General features: G+C 46.3%; 1 protein-coding gene across 2 annotated transcripts in view; it reads right to left on the bottom strand.

Annotated features, from left to right (window-relative positions):
* CCDC32 (coiled-coil domain containing 32) overlaps positions 1-16,841 on the bottom strand; it is a 50,394-nt gene that overhangs the window by 9,705 nt on the left and 23,848 nt on the right. For both annotated transcript variants that reach the window (XM_069208578.1, XM_069208577.1), the window contains exon 3: positions 10,656-10,812. In XM_069208578.1, coding sequence (XP_069064679.1) covers positions 10,656-10,812 — 157 coding nt within the window. The remainder of the gene's footprint in view (positions 1-10,655; positions 10,813-16,841) is intronic.

Raw genomic sequence — 16,841 nt, 5'->3', positions numbered from 1 at the left:
GGAGGCAAACCGATCTAACCAAGGCTTTCCCACTGCTGAAGGAGACCTTGCGGCACTTCTGAATAAAAACGCCATTCGTGATTGGCTATGCATTGATGGCTGAGTTTGTCTGCTCCGCCGTACCGAGAGCCTGCCAGAAGTTGAACCACCAGGGTGATGTCCTGATGTGTCAGCCATGTCCAGGACCCTACCCCGCCCTGTTTGTTGCAGTACCAAATGGTAGTAGTGTTGTCCGTGAACACTTGCACTACTCTCCCTTTGAGAAAGGGAAGAAATGCTTTCAACGCAAGCCTGATCGCCCGGAGCTCCAGAAGACTGTTATAGAGCCCAGACTCCGCCAGAGACCAGAGGCTTCTGATCTCTGCCTCTCCCATGTGGCCGCCCCACCCTAGAAGTGACGCGTCAGTCACTGTGGATAGATCTGGTTGGGGCAGGGAGAGGAATCTGCAGTTGACCTAATGCGGATTCGAACGCCACCACTGCAGGTCTTTTGCTGTCCCCTCTCCGAGATCTGGACCATGTCAGAGAGATTTCCCTGATGCTGCGCCCACTGGAACTTCAAGTCCCACTCCAGAGCCCACATATGCCATCCGGCATGTGTCACTAGCAGGATGCAGGAGGCCATGCGACCCAGCAGCCTCACAGTCCGTCTCACCGAAACCCAAGATAGAGGCTGAAAGATTGGAATCAAAGCCTGAATATCCTGGACTCACTTTTCGGGAGGAAAGGCCCGAAACTGCACTGTGTCCAGAATAGCTCAGATGAAAGGGAGCTTCTGAGAGGGAGTTAGATGTGACTTTGGCAGTGAACCCCAGTGTGTGCAGGAGGTTCGCTGTAGTCAGAAGGTGGTAGACAACTTTCTGGGACGAATCCGCCCTTCAACAGCCAGTCGTCAAAGTAGGGGGAAGACTGAAACCCCCAACCTGCGTAGCTATACTGCAACCACCGCCATCACTTTCGTGAACACCCGAGGGGCGCTGGTAAGGCCGAAGGGGAGCACAGTAAATTGTGACCTACCACCAATCTTAGGTAACGTCTGTGGGTTGGCAGGATGGGAATATGAAAATAAGAGGCCTGCAAGTCCAACGCTACCATCCAGTCTTCCGGGTCCAAGGCACACAGTACCTGAGCCAGGGTGAGCATTTTGAATTTCTCCTTCTTGAGGAATAGATTGCGGTCCTGAAGGTCGAGGATAGGACGTAAGCCCTGGTCTTTTTTGGGCATCAGAAAGTAGAGGGAATAACAACCACGACCTACTTCTGGCGCAGGGATCTCTCTATGGGTCCCTTGGTCAAGAGAGCCCCAACTTCCTGGCAGAGAAGTGCCAAATGATCCTCCGTTATACGGCTGACTGATGGCGATATGGCTGGTGGGGCAGATTTGAAGGGAAGCGAGTAGCCTCTTCGAACAATCTGCAAAACCCACCTGTCCGTAGAGATGGATTCCCAGTGGGGCAGGTGATGGCGAATCCTGCAGTCAACTGGACCAGAGTGAGGGGACAGATTAGGAGGGTTTGTAGGCTGCAGCAGGGGGTGGGGACTGGGCAGACTTCTGGTTCCCTGTCCCACAACCATGTGGGATTCCGGGTCCCCGGCCACGCAGTGGCTGAACAGCATGGGTGGCACAGTGGCTGGGAAATGGACACGACAGGGAGCCCCTTCCATGGCCACGAAAGGGGCGAAAGGCAGACTGGTGGGGACGAGGAGCAGTGGATAGGCTGAGAAACCAAGCTGTAACCTGGGAGTCCTTCAACCTCTCCAAAGCCAAGTCCGCCTTGTCTCCAAAGAGACAGGAGCCATCAAAGGGCATGTCCATAAGGTCCTGTAGGACATCCCCGGAGAAACTAAATATATGTAACCAGGCATGGAGCCTCAAGGCCACCGTTGTCACAACCGATTTACCTAGAGAGTTGGTCGTGTCAGCCCACATCGGATAGTGAACTTTGCTGCATCTCTCACATCGGTGACAGCTTGGGAGACAATAGCACGGGCCTCCTCTGGTATCTGCGGCAGAACTTGTGTGACCGTATCCCACAGAGAATGAGTATAGCAGCCCAAAAGGTATGCGGTGTTCACTGACCGCAGCACTAGACTGGAGGAAGAAAACAACTTCTTCCCAAATTGTTATAGCCTTTTTGATTCCCTATCCGGAGGTACGAAAGGGAATGTGCCCGAGGATGAGGATGCCTGGATAACAAGGCTCTCAGGCGTGGGGTGTTGGGACAGGAATTTAGGGTTGTTCGGGGCATGCTAATGGCGGCGTGCGATTGTCCTGTTCACAGGAGCCCCTGTGTTGCGTCTGGACCAAGTACCCAAAAGGACATCAGTGAGGGCTTCATTGAATGGAAGAAGAGGCTCAGATGTGGAAGCCCCTGGTTGAAGCACCTCCGTCAGGAGATTACACCTGACCTAAACAGTAGGCAGCTCAAGGCCGAAGACCCCAGCCGCCCTACTGACCACAATGGAATAAGTTGCTTACTCTGTCGTAGCCACGGTAGGAGACAGCACGCCAGCGTCTGTAGAGGAATCCAGACCACTGGCCTCACCAAACTCCTGTGCCCAGTCCAAGTTAGGGTCATCCCGCTATTCACAGGGGTCCAGGGACCCCTCCAATCCTTCCCCAAACCCATAAGAATAAGGGTCAGAATCCAACCTGGGGTGAATAGACCCATTGAAGAAGGAGGTGGCGTTGGCCGATGCCAGTCCGACTCAGTCGTCGGGGATTAGGATCAGGTCGACATCGACGGTGGGCACCACCGACATAGGGAGTGACAACAATCGAACCGGCGCAAGGGAAGGTGTCAATGGTATGACTGGGGCCGGTGCGGATCCGAAAGAGGATCCAGAGGGGACCCGCAGAACCCAAAGGCCCCCAGACCGAACTCCTTAGGAACAAAGGCACCATAGCGGAGTCGGGCTGCCCAAAAAATTAGGCCTCATAAAACTCCTTTAATTGCCAGGGGTCGCCCTGGCTCCCGGAAACTCGTGGAGGTGCGGAGCGGACCCAGAAGCAGGCTCCGAAGCCGGAGGCCTCGAGCACCGGCGCTCCGCCCATGTCGCATCAGCCGAGCGACGGGGTGAAGTCGAAGGGTGACGGGATCTCTTTGACTTCTTCTTACCTTGACCCAAAGACTTTGAAGAAGACGAGTGTTGGTGGCTCCGCAACAGGTCTCAAGGCCTTCCCCTCAAGCGAGACTGGGACCTACGCGAAGTCGAGCGCCAGGCCACAATAAGCTTGAGGGGCCGCTCCCTCAAGGCATTCGGGTGCATGGCCCAGCACTCTGAGCACGATTTCAGATCATGGTCACGCTTCAGCCACCACAAACAGACCTGGTGCGGATCCATCATCGACATCATGCGGTGACAGTCCAAGTAAGGTTTGAAGCCGGTCTTTGGGGAGATCCCTCGACGCACCAAAAACTCACAAAAAAAAAAAAAGACATAAGAGTTGTCCGTCAAAAATTGACCAAGCGTAGAACTCTCTGGATCAGCGTGTGGCACGGAAAGAAAAGAACTGAAGTCACTGCGCTGAGATGGGGTCCATGTACTACTCCCGACATCATCGCGGCGACTACGACGCCTGAGGAGTCGACCGCAACGCCACTCACTGACAAGCAATGGTATTGCTCGAAGAAAAAAATCTGCAGATCCAGTCTGACACCTGAGGGAAATTCTAAGGTAAGGATTCTACAACTAGAAGTCTCCATCAGATAGGGGCTGCCAGGCTCCCCAATAAGGGATTGGCAGCCAGATATCCAAGGGTGGTGGCTCATGGTGGAGTTAACTAATGCCAAGCAAAGAGAACCTATGCTAAAGCAGCTCCCAAACAAATCTGACTGATGCTTCCCTGGTGCGAAAGTGCAGGTGTTTCAAGACATGAACAAAGTGACAATGGTGACATGAGCAAAGTGACAATACTGATGAGGCAGGAAATGCAGAGGGGAAAAAAAGAATGAATAGTAAGGTGCTTTCAAGCCTTACAGTGCATTCATTCAAACCTCAAGTAAAGCGTGAATGGAAGAATTTTACTTTCCCCTCATAGAGGCTGCCCAGCATTTGTTTCGGTCACACTGCCACAATGGGCTGGAAAGGAATGTGGAATACACCAGGTTGGATCCTTTCCTATGCCTCCCTGCTCTGAGAAAGCTTCTCTCTAAGCATGGTTATCCGAAGTTGATCTTTGATTTTAGGTTAGGGGGGCTGTTTACTATTACATAATCTAGAGTAACCTTTTATATGCTAACTTGAGCCTTCTTAGGTTTCAATTTTACTCACTCTTCACAACAACCCTTTTAGGCTACTTAGTTTGTAGCCACGCTGACAAGCTACTGAGTATGAGGAACAAAGACAGTCCAAGTGCTGTGGTTTCAATATTGCTGGGATTACTGGTATCAATTTCCAATTCAGTGCTTTATACTACCAGACAGCAGTGTGGTACTGTGTTTTTTGCTTGCAATAAAATATGTGAACATGAATTCTGGCCCAGAGACAGTTGGTGGGTCCACGAAGGCCCAAGACTTTCTGAACTCTGCTCCTTTGTCTGAGGCCAATATTTCCCTCATCGAACTTAAGCTTGTAAACATTGATTTTGCAAAGAACCTGGCACCGGCACCGAGAGGGCCGATCAGGCCATAACAACTAGCCTCAACCCATCCCCTTTTCTTTAATGTTGGCATCAGAGCCACATCTAACAATAATAATCTGAACAAGGCACTACGCCGCTTTAAGAGGCTAAACATCCGGGCCTTTGTCGCCTACCCTTACATTTCTGGGATAATATTCTTCGGATTTTTTGAACCCCAAAAGTGAAATTATGAGATGAGGAAAACTGTCCTGTGATTCTCACCCCCCCCACCTCTGCTTTATGTACACAGGATATACATATGTTAGGGGTCAACAAACTGGTCACAGAATCGAATATCTTATATCTCAAGGTGACATTGTAGAGGCACCCACACTACATCCCAGAATTAGTGCACCCAGAAATAATGATACTTTATAATGTATTAGAATTTACTATATGATATTCTTGTACAGATCACTTAGACAAGCATTATCACCGGAATTATAAACATATCAGCAACTTAATGTTAAATAAGGGTTAAAAATAGATACACACCAAGCATTGTTTGTATTCCTATCCATTGGAGTATAACATTTCCTGTGCTTTGGTGTTGGGAATCACAAAATCACACTATTCCATGTCTGATCATGTTGGGCTGACTGTATATGGATATGCATCTTTCCTAGCCCTAAGAAGTCATTGGGTTACGCCCATTTGGCCAAAGAAAGTGTTGACTGGCTACAACATTACATACATAAGAAATGTGGACTAAAGAAAACATTCGATGGAGGGATATGAATTTGTTTATTTCAAGTGGTGTGCTTGCATCAGCATCGTTTATGTATTGGGATTTATTTCCCTAACTTGGAGAGCATGGGAGTGGCTGTACTCCCCTCTTGCTGGGGACCCAAGAACGATCACACAGACAGTGGACATTCCTTACATTCCTTTGTATATTAGGTATTGGTGTGCGCCGACAATTTCTTCAATTCTAATTATAGACAAAGTCTGCGTAGTTTTAAAATTTATGAAAGCAATAAAAATGTGTGGTGAAATAAATACTTAACGTAGATAAGATCTTAAAACAAGCAGGGCTGTGGCAGGCCCTCATCCCTTGACCTATCCGTCCATCAGCAAGAGGGCCTGACAACTTGTGCTCACAGAACGCTTTGCTCCAGACACACACTGCAGCTGTGTCCAGCCTCATGTGAAAAGTGCACACAGTGCTAACACAACAGTTTGATTCTCTGACTGAAACTCACCTCGATTAGTTCAATGGGGGCTTTGCTGGGAAACAGGAGAAGCAGCCGATAGCTCCAGCATCACACTCGGGCCGACCCTGCAGGCCAACACTGAATGACCCACTGAGTGCTTCTTCTGCTTCCACCAATAACGTTTCTCCTGCTCACAAGGAGCTTTGTCACAAATATAAAGTGTGATCATCTATAGCTTCATGCAAAGATGTGCAGACAGCATTAACACAGGAGGAGCGTGCTCTGACCATAAAATGCCGTTCTACTGCTCAAGACAAATTCCAAAAATGAGCAGAACATACAATGGCGCCCCCGTGTTACCATGTTCTGGCTGCATAACATTTGTTCTCTGTGACGCTACTTTTCAAGTGGGAATGTGCATGTTTGCATCTGTTGTGAAACATTCAGGTACTACGTTCTTCAGGCGCGGAAGGATATGAGCTTAGTGTCTACCAACAGGTTGGAACAGTCTCCCAGCTAGAATGAGGGTCGATCATTTTGCTTCTCAAAAGAGTTTTTGACTTTCAAGCGGTGGCCCACGGAGTCTGTTTACAGTAGGAGTGGGGATGAAAACATCAGACGTTTAGGGTTGTGGTTTTAATATGTAGAAACTAGGGCTCTTCCACTTACTAAAAACAGGTTATCTGGTTAAGACCAATGATAGTGTTCAAGCCATCAAAAGCCTAATGAAATGGGAAGGCACTTAAGGCAAGCTTATTCCCTGTCGAGTTGTTTAATACCAACCCTTAGTGGTAGACTAAAGTCCTGATTCCAGCCTTGCGAAGATCCTTTCAGAAGTATTTGCTGAAGGCCAACCTGAAAACTCTGCTCTGTAAGAAGGCCCCAGTGTTCAAACCAGCCTCTTTTTAGCTATCAAGTGGCTTTGATTTAGAGATGCACTCTAGACTTGACCCAAAAGAAATACCATGTCATGAACCAAATACCATGTCAGCCTAATGAGGCACCTTTGGAACCTATCAATCACCAGCCAGGCCGTCATGTTACACTAACTGGCATGAAAATCAACAAAGACACTGTAATGGACTTACATCTAGTCTATCTTTATTTAATGGCCAACTTTGACCTTGTTCACTAGTGAATGCATTAGGAGACACTAAAGGCATCAACTCCTGATGTAGCATTAATCAGTGGCATAACAAACCTCCACAAGGACACAACATCGAGGAGAACACCAAGCAGTTTTCTAAAATCATAAATGTAAAATAAGAGTGCTGGTTACTCCCTGGCATCTATTGATTGAAATGTTGAAAAAAGTTATTATCAAAGTATGCATTTTTAAAATACATTTTATTTTTTTTCTAAGTAAATAACCATAATACCATGTAACATGCTTTTTTCATTAAATTTGCAGTTTTTTTTAATAAGTTACTTTACCCCGTTGCCAAATCAAGGAAATACAGTGTCTTTGGGTACAACCCGCCCAGTTCCAATACTCAAGGACCCACTGCAGAAAGCCTTTGACAATGTGCAACGGACTTTGGGAGAAGGCTTTGGCTTCAGCCACCACCTCTCCCTCGCCCACAGCACCCAGTGTGCGTGTCTTTTAGCCAAGCATTTACCCATACAGCAGTGGGGTCTAGGTGCAGGGTATGTTGAGCAAAGCAGCCACACCCACAGAACCCAATGTGGGCAACCTTTGGATATGCACAGGAGACGCTGGGTGACAAGTAGGGTCGTTGGCCCCACCCTGCACACCAGCCCCTCTGACCACAAAACGAATGGAACATGTCGTCCCAGAAGCACACAGAGGCAATCTACAGTTACTGAGGGCAGAGAGGGTTGTTTTTATTTAAAATCTGTGGATTTGAACATGGAAAAACGGCATCACTAAAGACTTCCAGGATATGCTGAACCAGTGCGGTTTATCGGCATCCAATTTGAGCTCTTGACTTTGAATGTGCTTATATTCCTAGGAGGGGGCAGGATCTTCATTCTCTAGATCATCCACATAAAACATTTTGCTGTGGCAACCATTATAGGATGCTAGGAACAGGAGTCTGCGTCCTGAGAAAACCTGACAGCAAAGGTATAAAAGTTGAGGGCCATTTGCCCACGGCCGGTTGCCATAAAGAGCAGGGGTTTGTCACTACAGAGTTTTGGGCACAGGACTTGGGTGAAATCTCTGCAGCCAGCAATGCTTTTATTAAGATACTTTTATTTTATTAAGATACTTTGTATACCATCAAAAATGCACTATTCACTGAAAAATCTTTCTTACAGGGAAGTTATGGCTTCTTCCATTCATACACACTAAGGCATGATTTAAAAAAAACTCGGAAATTATTTAAAAAAAAAAAAAAAAAAAACTATAACTCGTCCACCAAATAAACTGCTGAGCCCTTCGATATAAGTGAAGGCTATCTCACTGTTAATTTATCAACACAGCAAACAATCACTCACCTGCTCGTGCCCTTTAAATTCTAGAAGGGGCCTAGCAATATTTTACAACTCAAGTGAAAGTACCTGACTGGGGAGTATATTTTTATGTTATGCTTGAGACATTCAAATTAATTCCCAAACAATACTTTGTGAGTGATTCCAAACGATTTAAATATCTCTCTACCCTTCAGAGAGAGTAAATGAAGATGTTTCAAGCAGATGTAATATGGTCCTGATATGGGATTGTGTCCATGTTCTAGCTGCAATGTTTTGAAGCACTTGGACCTTATGAAGTTGTGTTCTGCGAAGCTGGCAGTATGATGTACCACTTTTCAAAGGCCATGAGATCTGCATAGATTTGTAAAGCTGTGCTACCTTTGTTTAATCAATCAATTCAATCAATCAGTGATTTCTAAAGTGCGGCTAATCACCCGTAGGTCTCAAGGTGCTGTTTGTGGGTGTGCTGCTCAATCGAAGAGCCAGGTCTTGAGGTCCTTACTGAACTACTTCAGTGATGCGGTCTGCCTGAGCTTGAGAGATAACGTGTTCAATGTCCGTGCTGCGATGTAGGAGAAGTATCTTCCTCCTGCTGTGCTTTTTCAGATCTTGGGAACGGCTGCAAGGGCGAGCTGGGAAGAACGGAGATGTCTGTTGGGTACATAGAAGACGAGGCTGTGGTCGAGGTATGCCGGTCCTATGTTGTGTAGTGCCTTGTAGGTGTGGATCAGGAGTTTGTATGTGATGCGCTTGTTGACTGGGAGCCAGTCTAGATCTCTGAGGTGGGAGGAGATGTGGCTGTGTCAGGGGATGTCCAGAATGAGTCTGGCTAATGCCTTCTGGATTCTTTGTAGTCTTGATTGTAGTTTATTTGTGACGCCGGCATAGAGTGTGCTGCTGTAGTCCAGTTTGCTGGTGACGAGTGCGTGGGTGACTGTCTTACTTGTGTCAGAGGGGATCCACTTGAAAATCTTTCGAAGGAGTTGGTGGGTGTGGAAGCAGGACGATGAGACAGCGTGGACTTGGCGGGTCATTGATAGAGAGGAGTCTAGGATGATGCCCAGATTGCGTGCATGGTCCATGGGCGTTTCCCAGTGCGGTGGACCACCAGGAGTCGTACCAGGCGGAAGGGGTGGAACAGATTAGGAGGATCTCGGTCTGTTCTGAGTGGAGTTTGAGACAGCTGGCTTCCATCCAGGCGGCGACTGCTCTCATCCCGTTGTAGACATTTCTCTTAGCCTTTGCAGGGTCATCAGACAGGGAGAGGATCAGTTGGGTATCGTCCAGGTAGGAGACTATGTTTAGTCCGTGTTGTTTGATGATCTTGGGTAGGGGGCCATGTGGATGTTGAAAGGCATCGGGCTGAGTGATGATTCTTGGGGCACTCCGCAGCATGCGTCTTTGGGTTCAGATGCGAACGGCGGTAGTCTGACACTGTTCTTCCGGTGAGGAAGGACCTGATCCATTCCAGTGCTTTATCTCAGATGCTGGCGTCGTGTAGTCTGGCGCAGAGGGTGGAGTGGGAAACGGTTTAAAATGCAGTGGAGAGGTTGAGGAGGATGAGTGCAGCTGTGCCCCAATGGTTTAGTATAGTGCATATGTCGTCGGTGGCTTCTAGGAGTGCTGTTTTGGTCCTGTGGTTGCTTCTGAATCTGGATTGGGATGGGTCTAGGATTTGGTGTACCTCAAGGAATTAGTTGAGTTGCTGGTTGACAGCCTGTTCCGTTACTTTGGCTGGGAAAGGGAGCAGAGAGATGGGCTTATGGTTTTTCAGCTCTCTTGGGTCAGGAGTGGGTTCTGTTTGTGATAAGCTTTGCTGGAAGACCTGGACCAGCGATAAGAAACATGTATCTGTGTATATTTGGGGAAGGAGGAATAAGTGTATATTAATATTAAAAGGATTTAATCACAGGATCAGCACGTTGGGAGCTGGTATAAACATTATTAGTCGTCACTGATTATTGAGTCTGTGAAGTGCAAAACTATGGGCCCGATTCAGAATTTGGCAGACGGGTTACTCCATCACAACGATGACAGATATCCCGTCCGCCGAAATCTAAATCCCATTATATCCAATGGGACTTAGATTTTGGCAGATGGGATATCCATTCCCATTGTGACACAGTAACCTATCCACCAACTTCTAAATCAGGCCCCATGTTAACAGGTTATACTTCGCCAACAGGGTGCAAAGAAGTTATTCAGCTACATGACATAATCCATACATGCATTCCTGCAAGTACTGCACTATGCTCATTCACCAATAAAAAGGAAGTCCATGGGTCACTCGAGGCTCTGGCTCTTTTCAACCATGGTACTCACCCAACTCAAGGTCAATAAAGGTCTTATAACATCGGAAACTGGGGTGCACATTCTACATATACGTAGCTCCAAGATGCAGGTGTCCGAGACACATCGGTTTACATATTGGCAGTTCATTACCTTTCATCGCATTCGTAATCGTCCACGAAAACCTCTGATTGAAATGTGTCCATTAACAGTCTGTCCCAGTGCTCCTTTTTTGCTTGGGCAAGCGTGTGCAGCATGTCCTTGGAGGTGACCTCCTGAGACAAGCCTTTAACTCTGCGTAGTCTTCTCTCTAAAAGGAAAATAAATAGTGTTCTTATCAGGGGTTAAAAATGAATGTACAAACTCTACAAAAAATTATGTCCTACTGTTAAAAAGATAATTAGAACCATCAGTACTGATGAATGGGGTCATTACTAATGAAATTTACTTGTAAGCACTGCTTGCATGCAGTTATTTCATTAACAATCTGCAAAAGCACTTGGCCCCTGCGCTGTGTCAACAGTAAACTTCTCTTGGCAACACTCCAATTTCAGTGTGACCGATCCTGGTTATGCTATCTATAGTGCTGGACAGCGATGGTCGCACTGCCAGGCATAGACTATTGCGACAGTTCTCCGTACATACAGGCGACTTCCTAGTCCTCCTATAACGATTTGGTACCGCCTCAAGTTCATTCACTTTTTTTTGTCCTTTGCTTCGCAGCATGGTGAAGGGACTATCTTCCCCAGATGCCCCCTCTTTGGTTTTGGCCCAGATTCCCTTGTAAGTGGTGCATTATTTTGACAAGGTGCCAGATTACGTTCTCAATCTATTGCATTATTCTTTCACAGATATGGGCATTTTACTGTGTTGTGGCATCATTCTGTTCACCGGTAAAGGTCCAGCAGTGAGCTTCCCTCACTTTTTTTTTATAAGCTTTGCAGGAAAAGGACCCCCATGCCCGTGTACTCTTTATAGGTCTGGGTACAGCCAGCTTTAGCTATCTGGAACCCCTGAAGTAATCAAATCTATGTCAGGATAGAAGGCGAGGATTATGCTTTCTTTCTTAATTTCTCCAGCTGCCGCTTCCAAGATCAAAAGATAAAACTAACTAACCATTAAAACTTGGGAAATATAGATAAACAACAGTTAACCAATCACAAGTCTCAACTGGATACAATAGCCCTTTGCCACTCTCCAAGATTCCTCTTTCTTCGCTGCTCCAACAGCTGCAAGTTAGGTGCTCCAAGTTTTAATTTCTGCAGTTGTACTGTCTATTCTAATTGCCTAACAGCAATACACTAATTCTTGAGAGCGGGGCTGCGGTGCCCAAAGTGGTCCCCCAAGCACCCAAGGGCGCTACTCCTTCCTTTGGAAGTAACGTGAACAGCGCATAATATCCAGGCCGGTGCATGGATTTCTCCGCCGAATTTCCTGATGCAGGAGAAGCGCGTGACCTGCAGAGCCTTGATGGCATTTCCCCCACTTGCAATAGAGTCTGACACCCCAAACAGAGGTCCATAGTGTGTTTCTTGAAGTAAATAAGTGACAACGCCCGTGGGGGTCTGTACATAATTGTTTCTTTTGGTGGAGGTGTGGGACACCGACCTGGGAAAAAAGTCCTATCTGACTACTACAGGACACCGGTGTCCCTAGGCTGAGGACCTGATTGAGCCCTTGGAGCCCGCCAAAAGTTTTCCAGGGACTACCAGTGCAGTTAAGATTCACCCTCACCATGCAAGACTCTAGAGTCATAAACTGAGGAGGAGGTCCTAATGTACCTACCTTGGGTGAGACGATTTTTATGATGCGGTGGATGCCTCAATCTATAAGGCTGTCTCGTAAGTAGTCGGCACCCTGGAGAGAAAACTCCTGCAGCTGGAACAGAACTGCTGCAAACCCCTCTTCGATAGAGATCAACTCCCAGCACCCTTTCGTGGTCCTCCACTAGATGCATCCCACAATGCCAAAGGGAAGAAGAAGCACAAGGAGAGTGTCAATCTGGAAGCCTTCGATAAACTTAAACAAGCTTTCCTGGCAAGCCAAGTTAACACCCCTGGCCCCAAAGCTGCTATCTACCCCTTCTACGGGCCCAAATGCAGGGAGGCTAGACGCAAAGACCTCCCACCTTCATGCTCCCATATCTGTCTAGGGAAGCAATTCCCCTGGGGGTCTCCAACAGAGACTCGGGGCAACACAGGCCATGGCGTTCCTCTGGCTACATTTGGGATCCCAAGAAGGGCATTGACCGCTCATAGCGCTCCTGCCAGGATAAGCTCCTGGTTTTTACAAAGATACTGGATGTGGCTGAGGCAGTGAAGGAGTCAGATTCCCTTATATTGTATGACATCTAGTCCAGCTAGGCACAACGCATGGTGATTTTTCCCGGAAACACCAACTGTGCCCTCTCCATGGAGAGGCAAGTCTTTATTGGATAAGGTTGACCCCAAAATTGGCAATCTCCAGGAGTTCAACGACTAGCTAATATTCATCACTTCAAGATGGAGGACATACATCTCCTAAGAAATATGCTGAAGCGGGGCAACTGGATGATTCTCTTGGAATTTAAAGACTTGTATCTCAGGATCCCCATCTCTCCACCTCATCACAGGATCCTGTAATTGTCTTGGAAAACTCAGATTGGAGTTCACATCTCTCCTGTTCCGCCTGTTGACCGCATCCTGGTGCTTCACCAAGATGCGCAAACCTGTGATGGACCACCTACGGTCAGGAGAAGTGCTTCTCATTGTCTAGCTGGACGACATTCTTTTGATGGACCAGTGCCAAGCGACATCGACGACATCTCGACAGAGCAATATCCATTTTGGAAAATGTGGGTTTCATCATACATGAGGAAAAAAAAAGAAGAGAAAACAATCAATCTTTATTCTAGCACGGCAGATTACATCCCTGGGGTTTGTCAGACACACTCGGTCTCCTCTACAGAAAAATGGACAAAATATTAAATGAATTAGGCAACACGATGGCACGTCTGACCACAACTTTATGAAAGTTTGCCTACCCAGCTGGCCTCCAGACATCAATCATACAAATCATATTCACGGGTCTGCTCCACTACAGGGTGCTGAAATGTCTCAAGGCTCACCGCCTGTGCAAGATACTCATGCACTCACAAAAGGTTCCTCTTTTTGGGTAGGCCAAAGAAGAAATAGGCTGGTGGCTTTTCCACACTGAAGAATGGAATGGAAGAGCAAATTTGGCTCTAATACGTATGTTATTATTGAGTCGGATGCCAGTAGCATGAGTTGTGGTGCCCACTATGGCCAATTTTCCACGGGAGGAAAGGGGTTTGCTCAATGAGCAACGGCTACACATCAACTACCTGGAACTTTCCTTTGCAGCTCACTGCTGGACCAAAGACAAAATACAATGCCAGCTCCTTCTCAAGATGGACTATGTGGCGGTCGTACGCTACATATACCACCTGGTGGGAACCAGGTTACGAATCCTGGCATATCTGGCCAAGAATTACTGTGATTTTTCCCTAGACAACTACATGTTGGTGACGGCAGAATATCTCCCCGGGGCCTTCAACAGTTAGCGTATTAGCATTCACGAAACATGCAGGACATGATTAGCTGGAGAGTGATGGTGGATGTCTTCAACCAAATATGAACACAACGGGGCCCCTTCACAGTCAGTCTCTTTGCCTCGAGGTTGGATCTCCAACTACCCAGGTATTTGAGCTGAAGACCAGACTAAAGGTAGTTGCAGCGGATGTCTTTCTCCAGGACTACAGCAAAGAGCAGGGATTTGCCTTTCCACCATTCTTGATGACAATGTGGGTGTTGGTGCAGGTGAGGAAACAGCAGGCACATTTCTCCAATCCATATGCCCCTTCTCCTCCCAGATCTGCCTGGACCCTTAGGGGAACGTTCACTGCCAGATAATGAAGGGCACTCTGCTTATTACAGTGCGGAGGATTACAGTGAATAAGGAAATGTCCCCAAGACTTTCGTGGCACGCTCAATTGCTCCTATCCACGGCATGGGCCAATAGAACAAACACTACAAGTTGGTATGGTTACATTGGCTGGGTTGGTGCTTGCAGAGGAACCTGGATTCCATGGAAGGGATGGGGGTGCAGACGTCATCCACACTCTAAACTTCTTGGCAAGCATGTTAAAGAAAGGAATGGCATACAGGTTGGTTAATTATTTTAGACTGACTATTTTGCCGGGACACTCCCTAATTGAGGACCATCCTAAAGGTGAGCATTTATTAATGCACAAATTTCTAAGGGGCATCCGTATCTTGATGCCCCTGGAACCTTGGTATTCTTCCCTCTCTGGGATGTGAATACTGTCCTCAATCTCTTCTTCTTTTGGAGGGCCAATAGGTCTCTTTCCAGAAAAGTAATATCTGGTAGTTGACTATATTACTGTGCCTTGTACCTTGCAGAAGAGTCTTGGACATTAGAGCGCTAGATGTAAAAGGTAGGTGTTTACACCTGATGGGATTACCTTTCACATGTCCATGAGAACAAAAGGTAATTCAAAGATCGCGTCATGCCCATCTTTCCAAGATTTACCAAAACTGTATGATGTAAAATGCTTTAAGGATATGAATCCACGAAGGAGGAGTTTTCCCCAACAGGTGAGAGGCAATTCTTTATAGCAATCAACAAATGACACAAGGCAGTTTCTTTACTGACCATTGCTACGTGGGTTGTTGGATTATGCTGGAGTCAGGTGATAATACCAGATTTGGTGCTCACTCTGCCAGAGAAGCTATGGCATCTAAAGGGTTTACTTTAGGGGCCAGTCTAGAAGATATTCTGAGTGCAGCAGACTGGTCTTTGGCCTTAACATTTGAGAGGCTGTATTTCAAACCAGTATTGGATGTGGCCTCCTTGGTGGCAAGTAAGCCATGAACAAGCATAAACCTAGTCTCCTGTTGAGACATAGAATGAAAAACTTCCTACGTAACATAACAGATAGCGCCAATTCTATTATGAACAAAAGGAGGAGAGGATTATCCCACCCAATGATCAAGTATGATCACACCTCCCATAGTAAGTAACAGGAGGGGACTGTACATGAAGACATATAAGGTAAAGTATGTTGATCTCGGGAATAGTATACATATGATAAAAGTTAATGTTTCATGAATGTTCTAGTTATGGTTACATATTTCAATGGTAGCTTCTTGCTGGAGATGTATCATGATGCTAGTGTTTCTTAGAAAAAACAATTTCTCCATCCCCTAGTGGAGTCGTAAACTTGTTTTTCTTTTGTTTCCGGAAATGATTCCTCAAAGAAGGAGTAGCAGGGGAAAATTATGCCGGCACCTGTCACAGGGAGAAAGAGGAGTAATGGAGGGTGGCAGAGGACTGTTGTGTCCAGTCGAAACTTGTGATTAAAAAACTGTTGTTTCTCTCTATTTCCAAGTGTTCATGGGAAAGCTTGTTTATTTTTCAAAGGTTCAAATGGCTGCTGGAGAAATTAATAAAGAAGAAAGAAAACATAATCCGCCCCTCCTTTTCTGTTACATTAGCTAGGACATTTTTCATTATTCAAAGACATACAATTAAATTTGGAGTGGGAGATTGAGTGATTAATGGAGATTTACCTCAGATCCATCCATTGGCTTTCATGTGTTTTTCATGGTTTGTCATTGTTTAGACGGGATCTATTTGAAGGCCAATGGGGCATCAAGCAATCCTTAATTAAACTGCAGAAGGGACACATAGCGCATAACTGAGAAGCCAGTGTGCGTTCTTTGACGTATCTACTTTGCACAAGGAATAATGTTAGAACTGCCGATTTACGTTGTATATTCAGGAGGTGCCTGCTTTTTGGATGCTTTTATCGGACAAAGTCATAGTGCAATTTAAGAATCACTCCTTCATGTTCATTTGTTTTATGTTATGGACATGATAACGTTGCTGGATTTACAGCTTTTCTTGTTTACAAAGTAAAGACATGAGTACACAAACCTTCTGAAAAGTGCAACGAAAACAGTGGCCCCTCTGTCAAAGTTATCTACTGTGCAATATTTTGCAGACTATGCCTTTCTTGTCATGTACAATGCAAACTTCATCTTATGGCGCCTTTTATAACGCTCTTTGAGCGTGCAGCTTACTCTGTTTATGCAGTCTATTCAGAAAAAGGTCACCACTCACAGCTTCCATATAGCTGTAGCCCAGTATTTTGCTTCATTATGGGATTTTCTTTCTATGGCAATTGTGGCCAACATGCAAAAATGCTCCCAAATATTATCAAATATTTCCCTTAAGAAAATGTCAGACCTATTACCTTTACCAGTGTTTGTTTTGTCATTTTGGGGTCAAAGAGTTTGCAAGCACTCCCTCTGAGCA

Source organism: Pleurodeles waltl, chromosome 9 (genome assembly GCF_031143425.1).
Source record: "Pleurodeles waltl isolate 20211129_DDA chromosome 9, aPleWal1.hap1.20221129, whole genome shotgun sequence".
Classification (NCBI taxonomy): Eukaryota; Metazoa; Chordata; class Amphibia; order Caudata; family Salamandridae; genus Pleurodeles; species Pleurodeles waltl.
The sequence above is the reverse complement of the archived record's forward strand: the minus strand, read 5'-3'. Positions and strand labels throughout refer to the sequence as shown.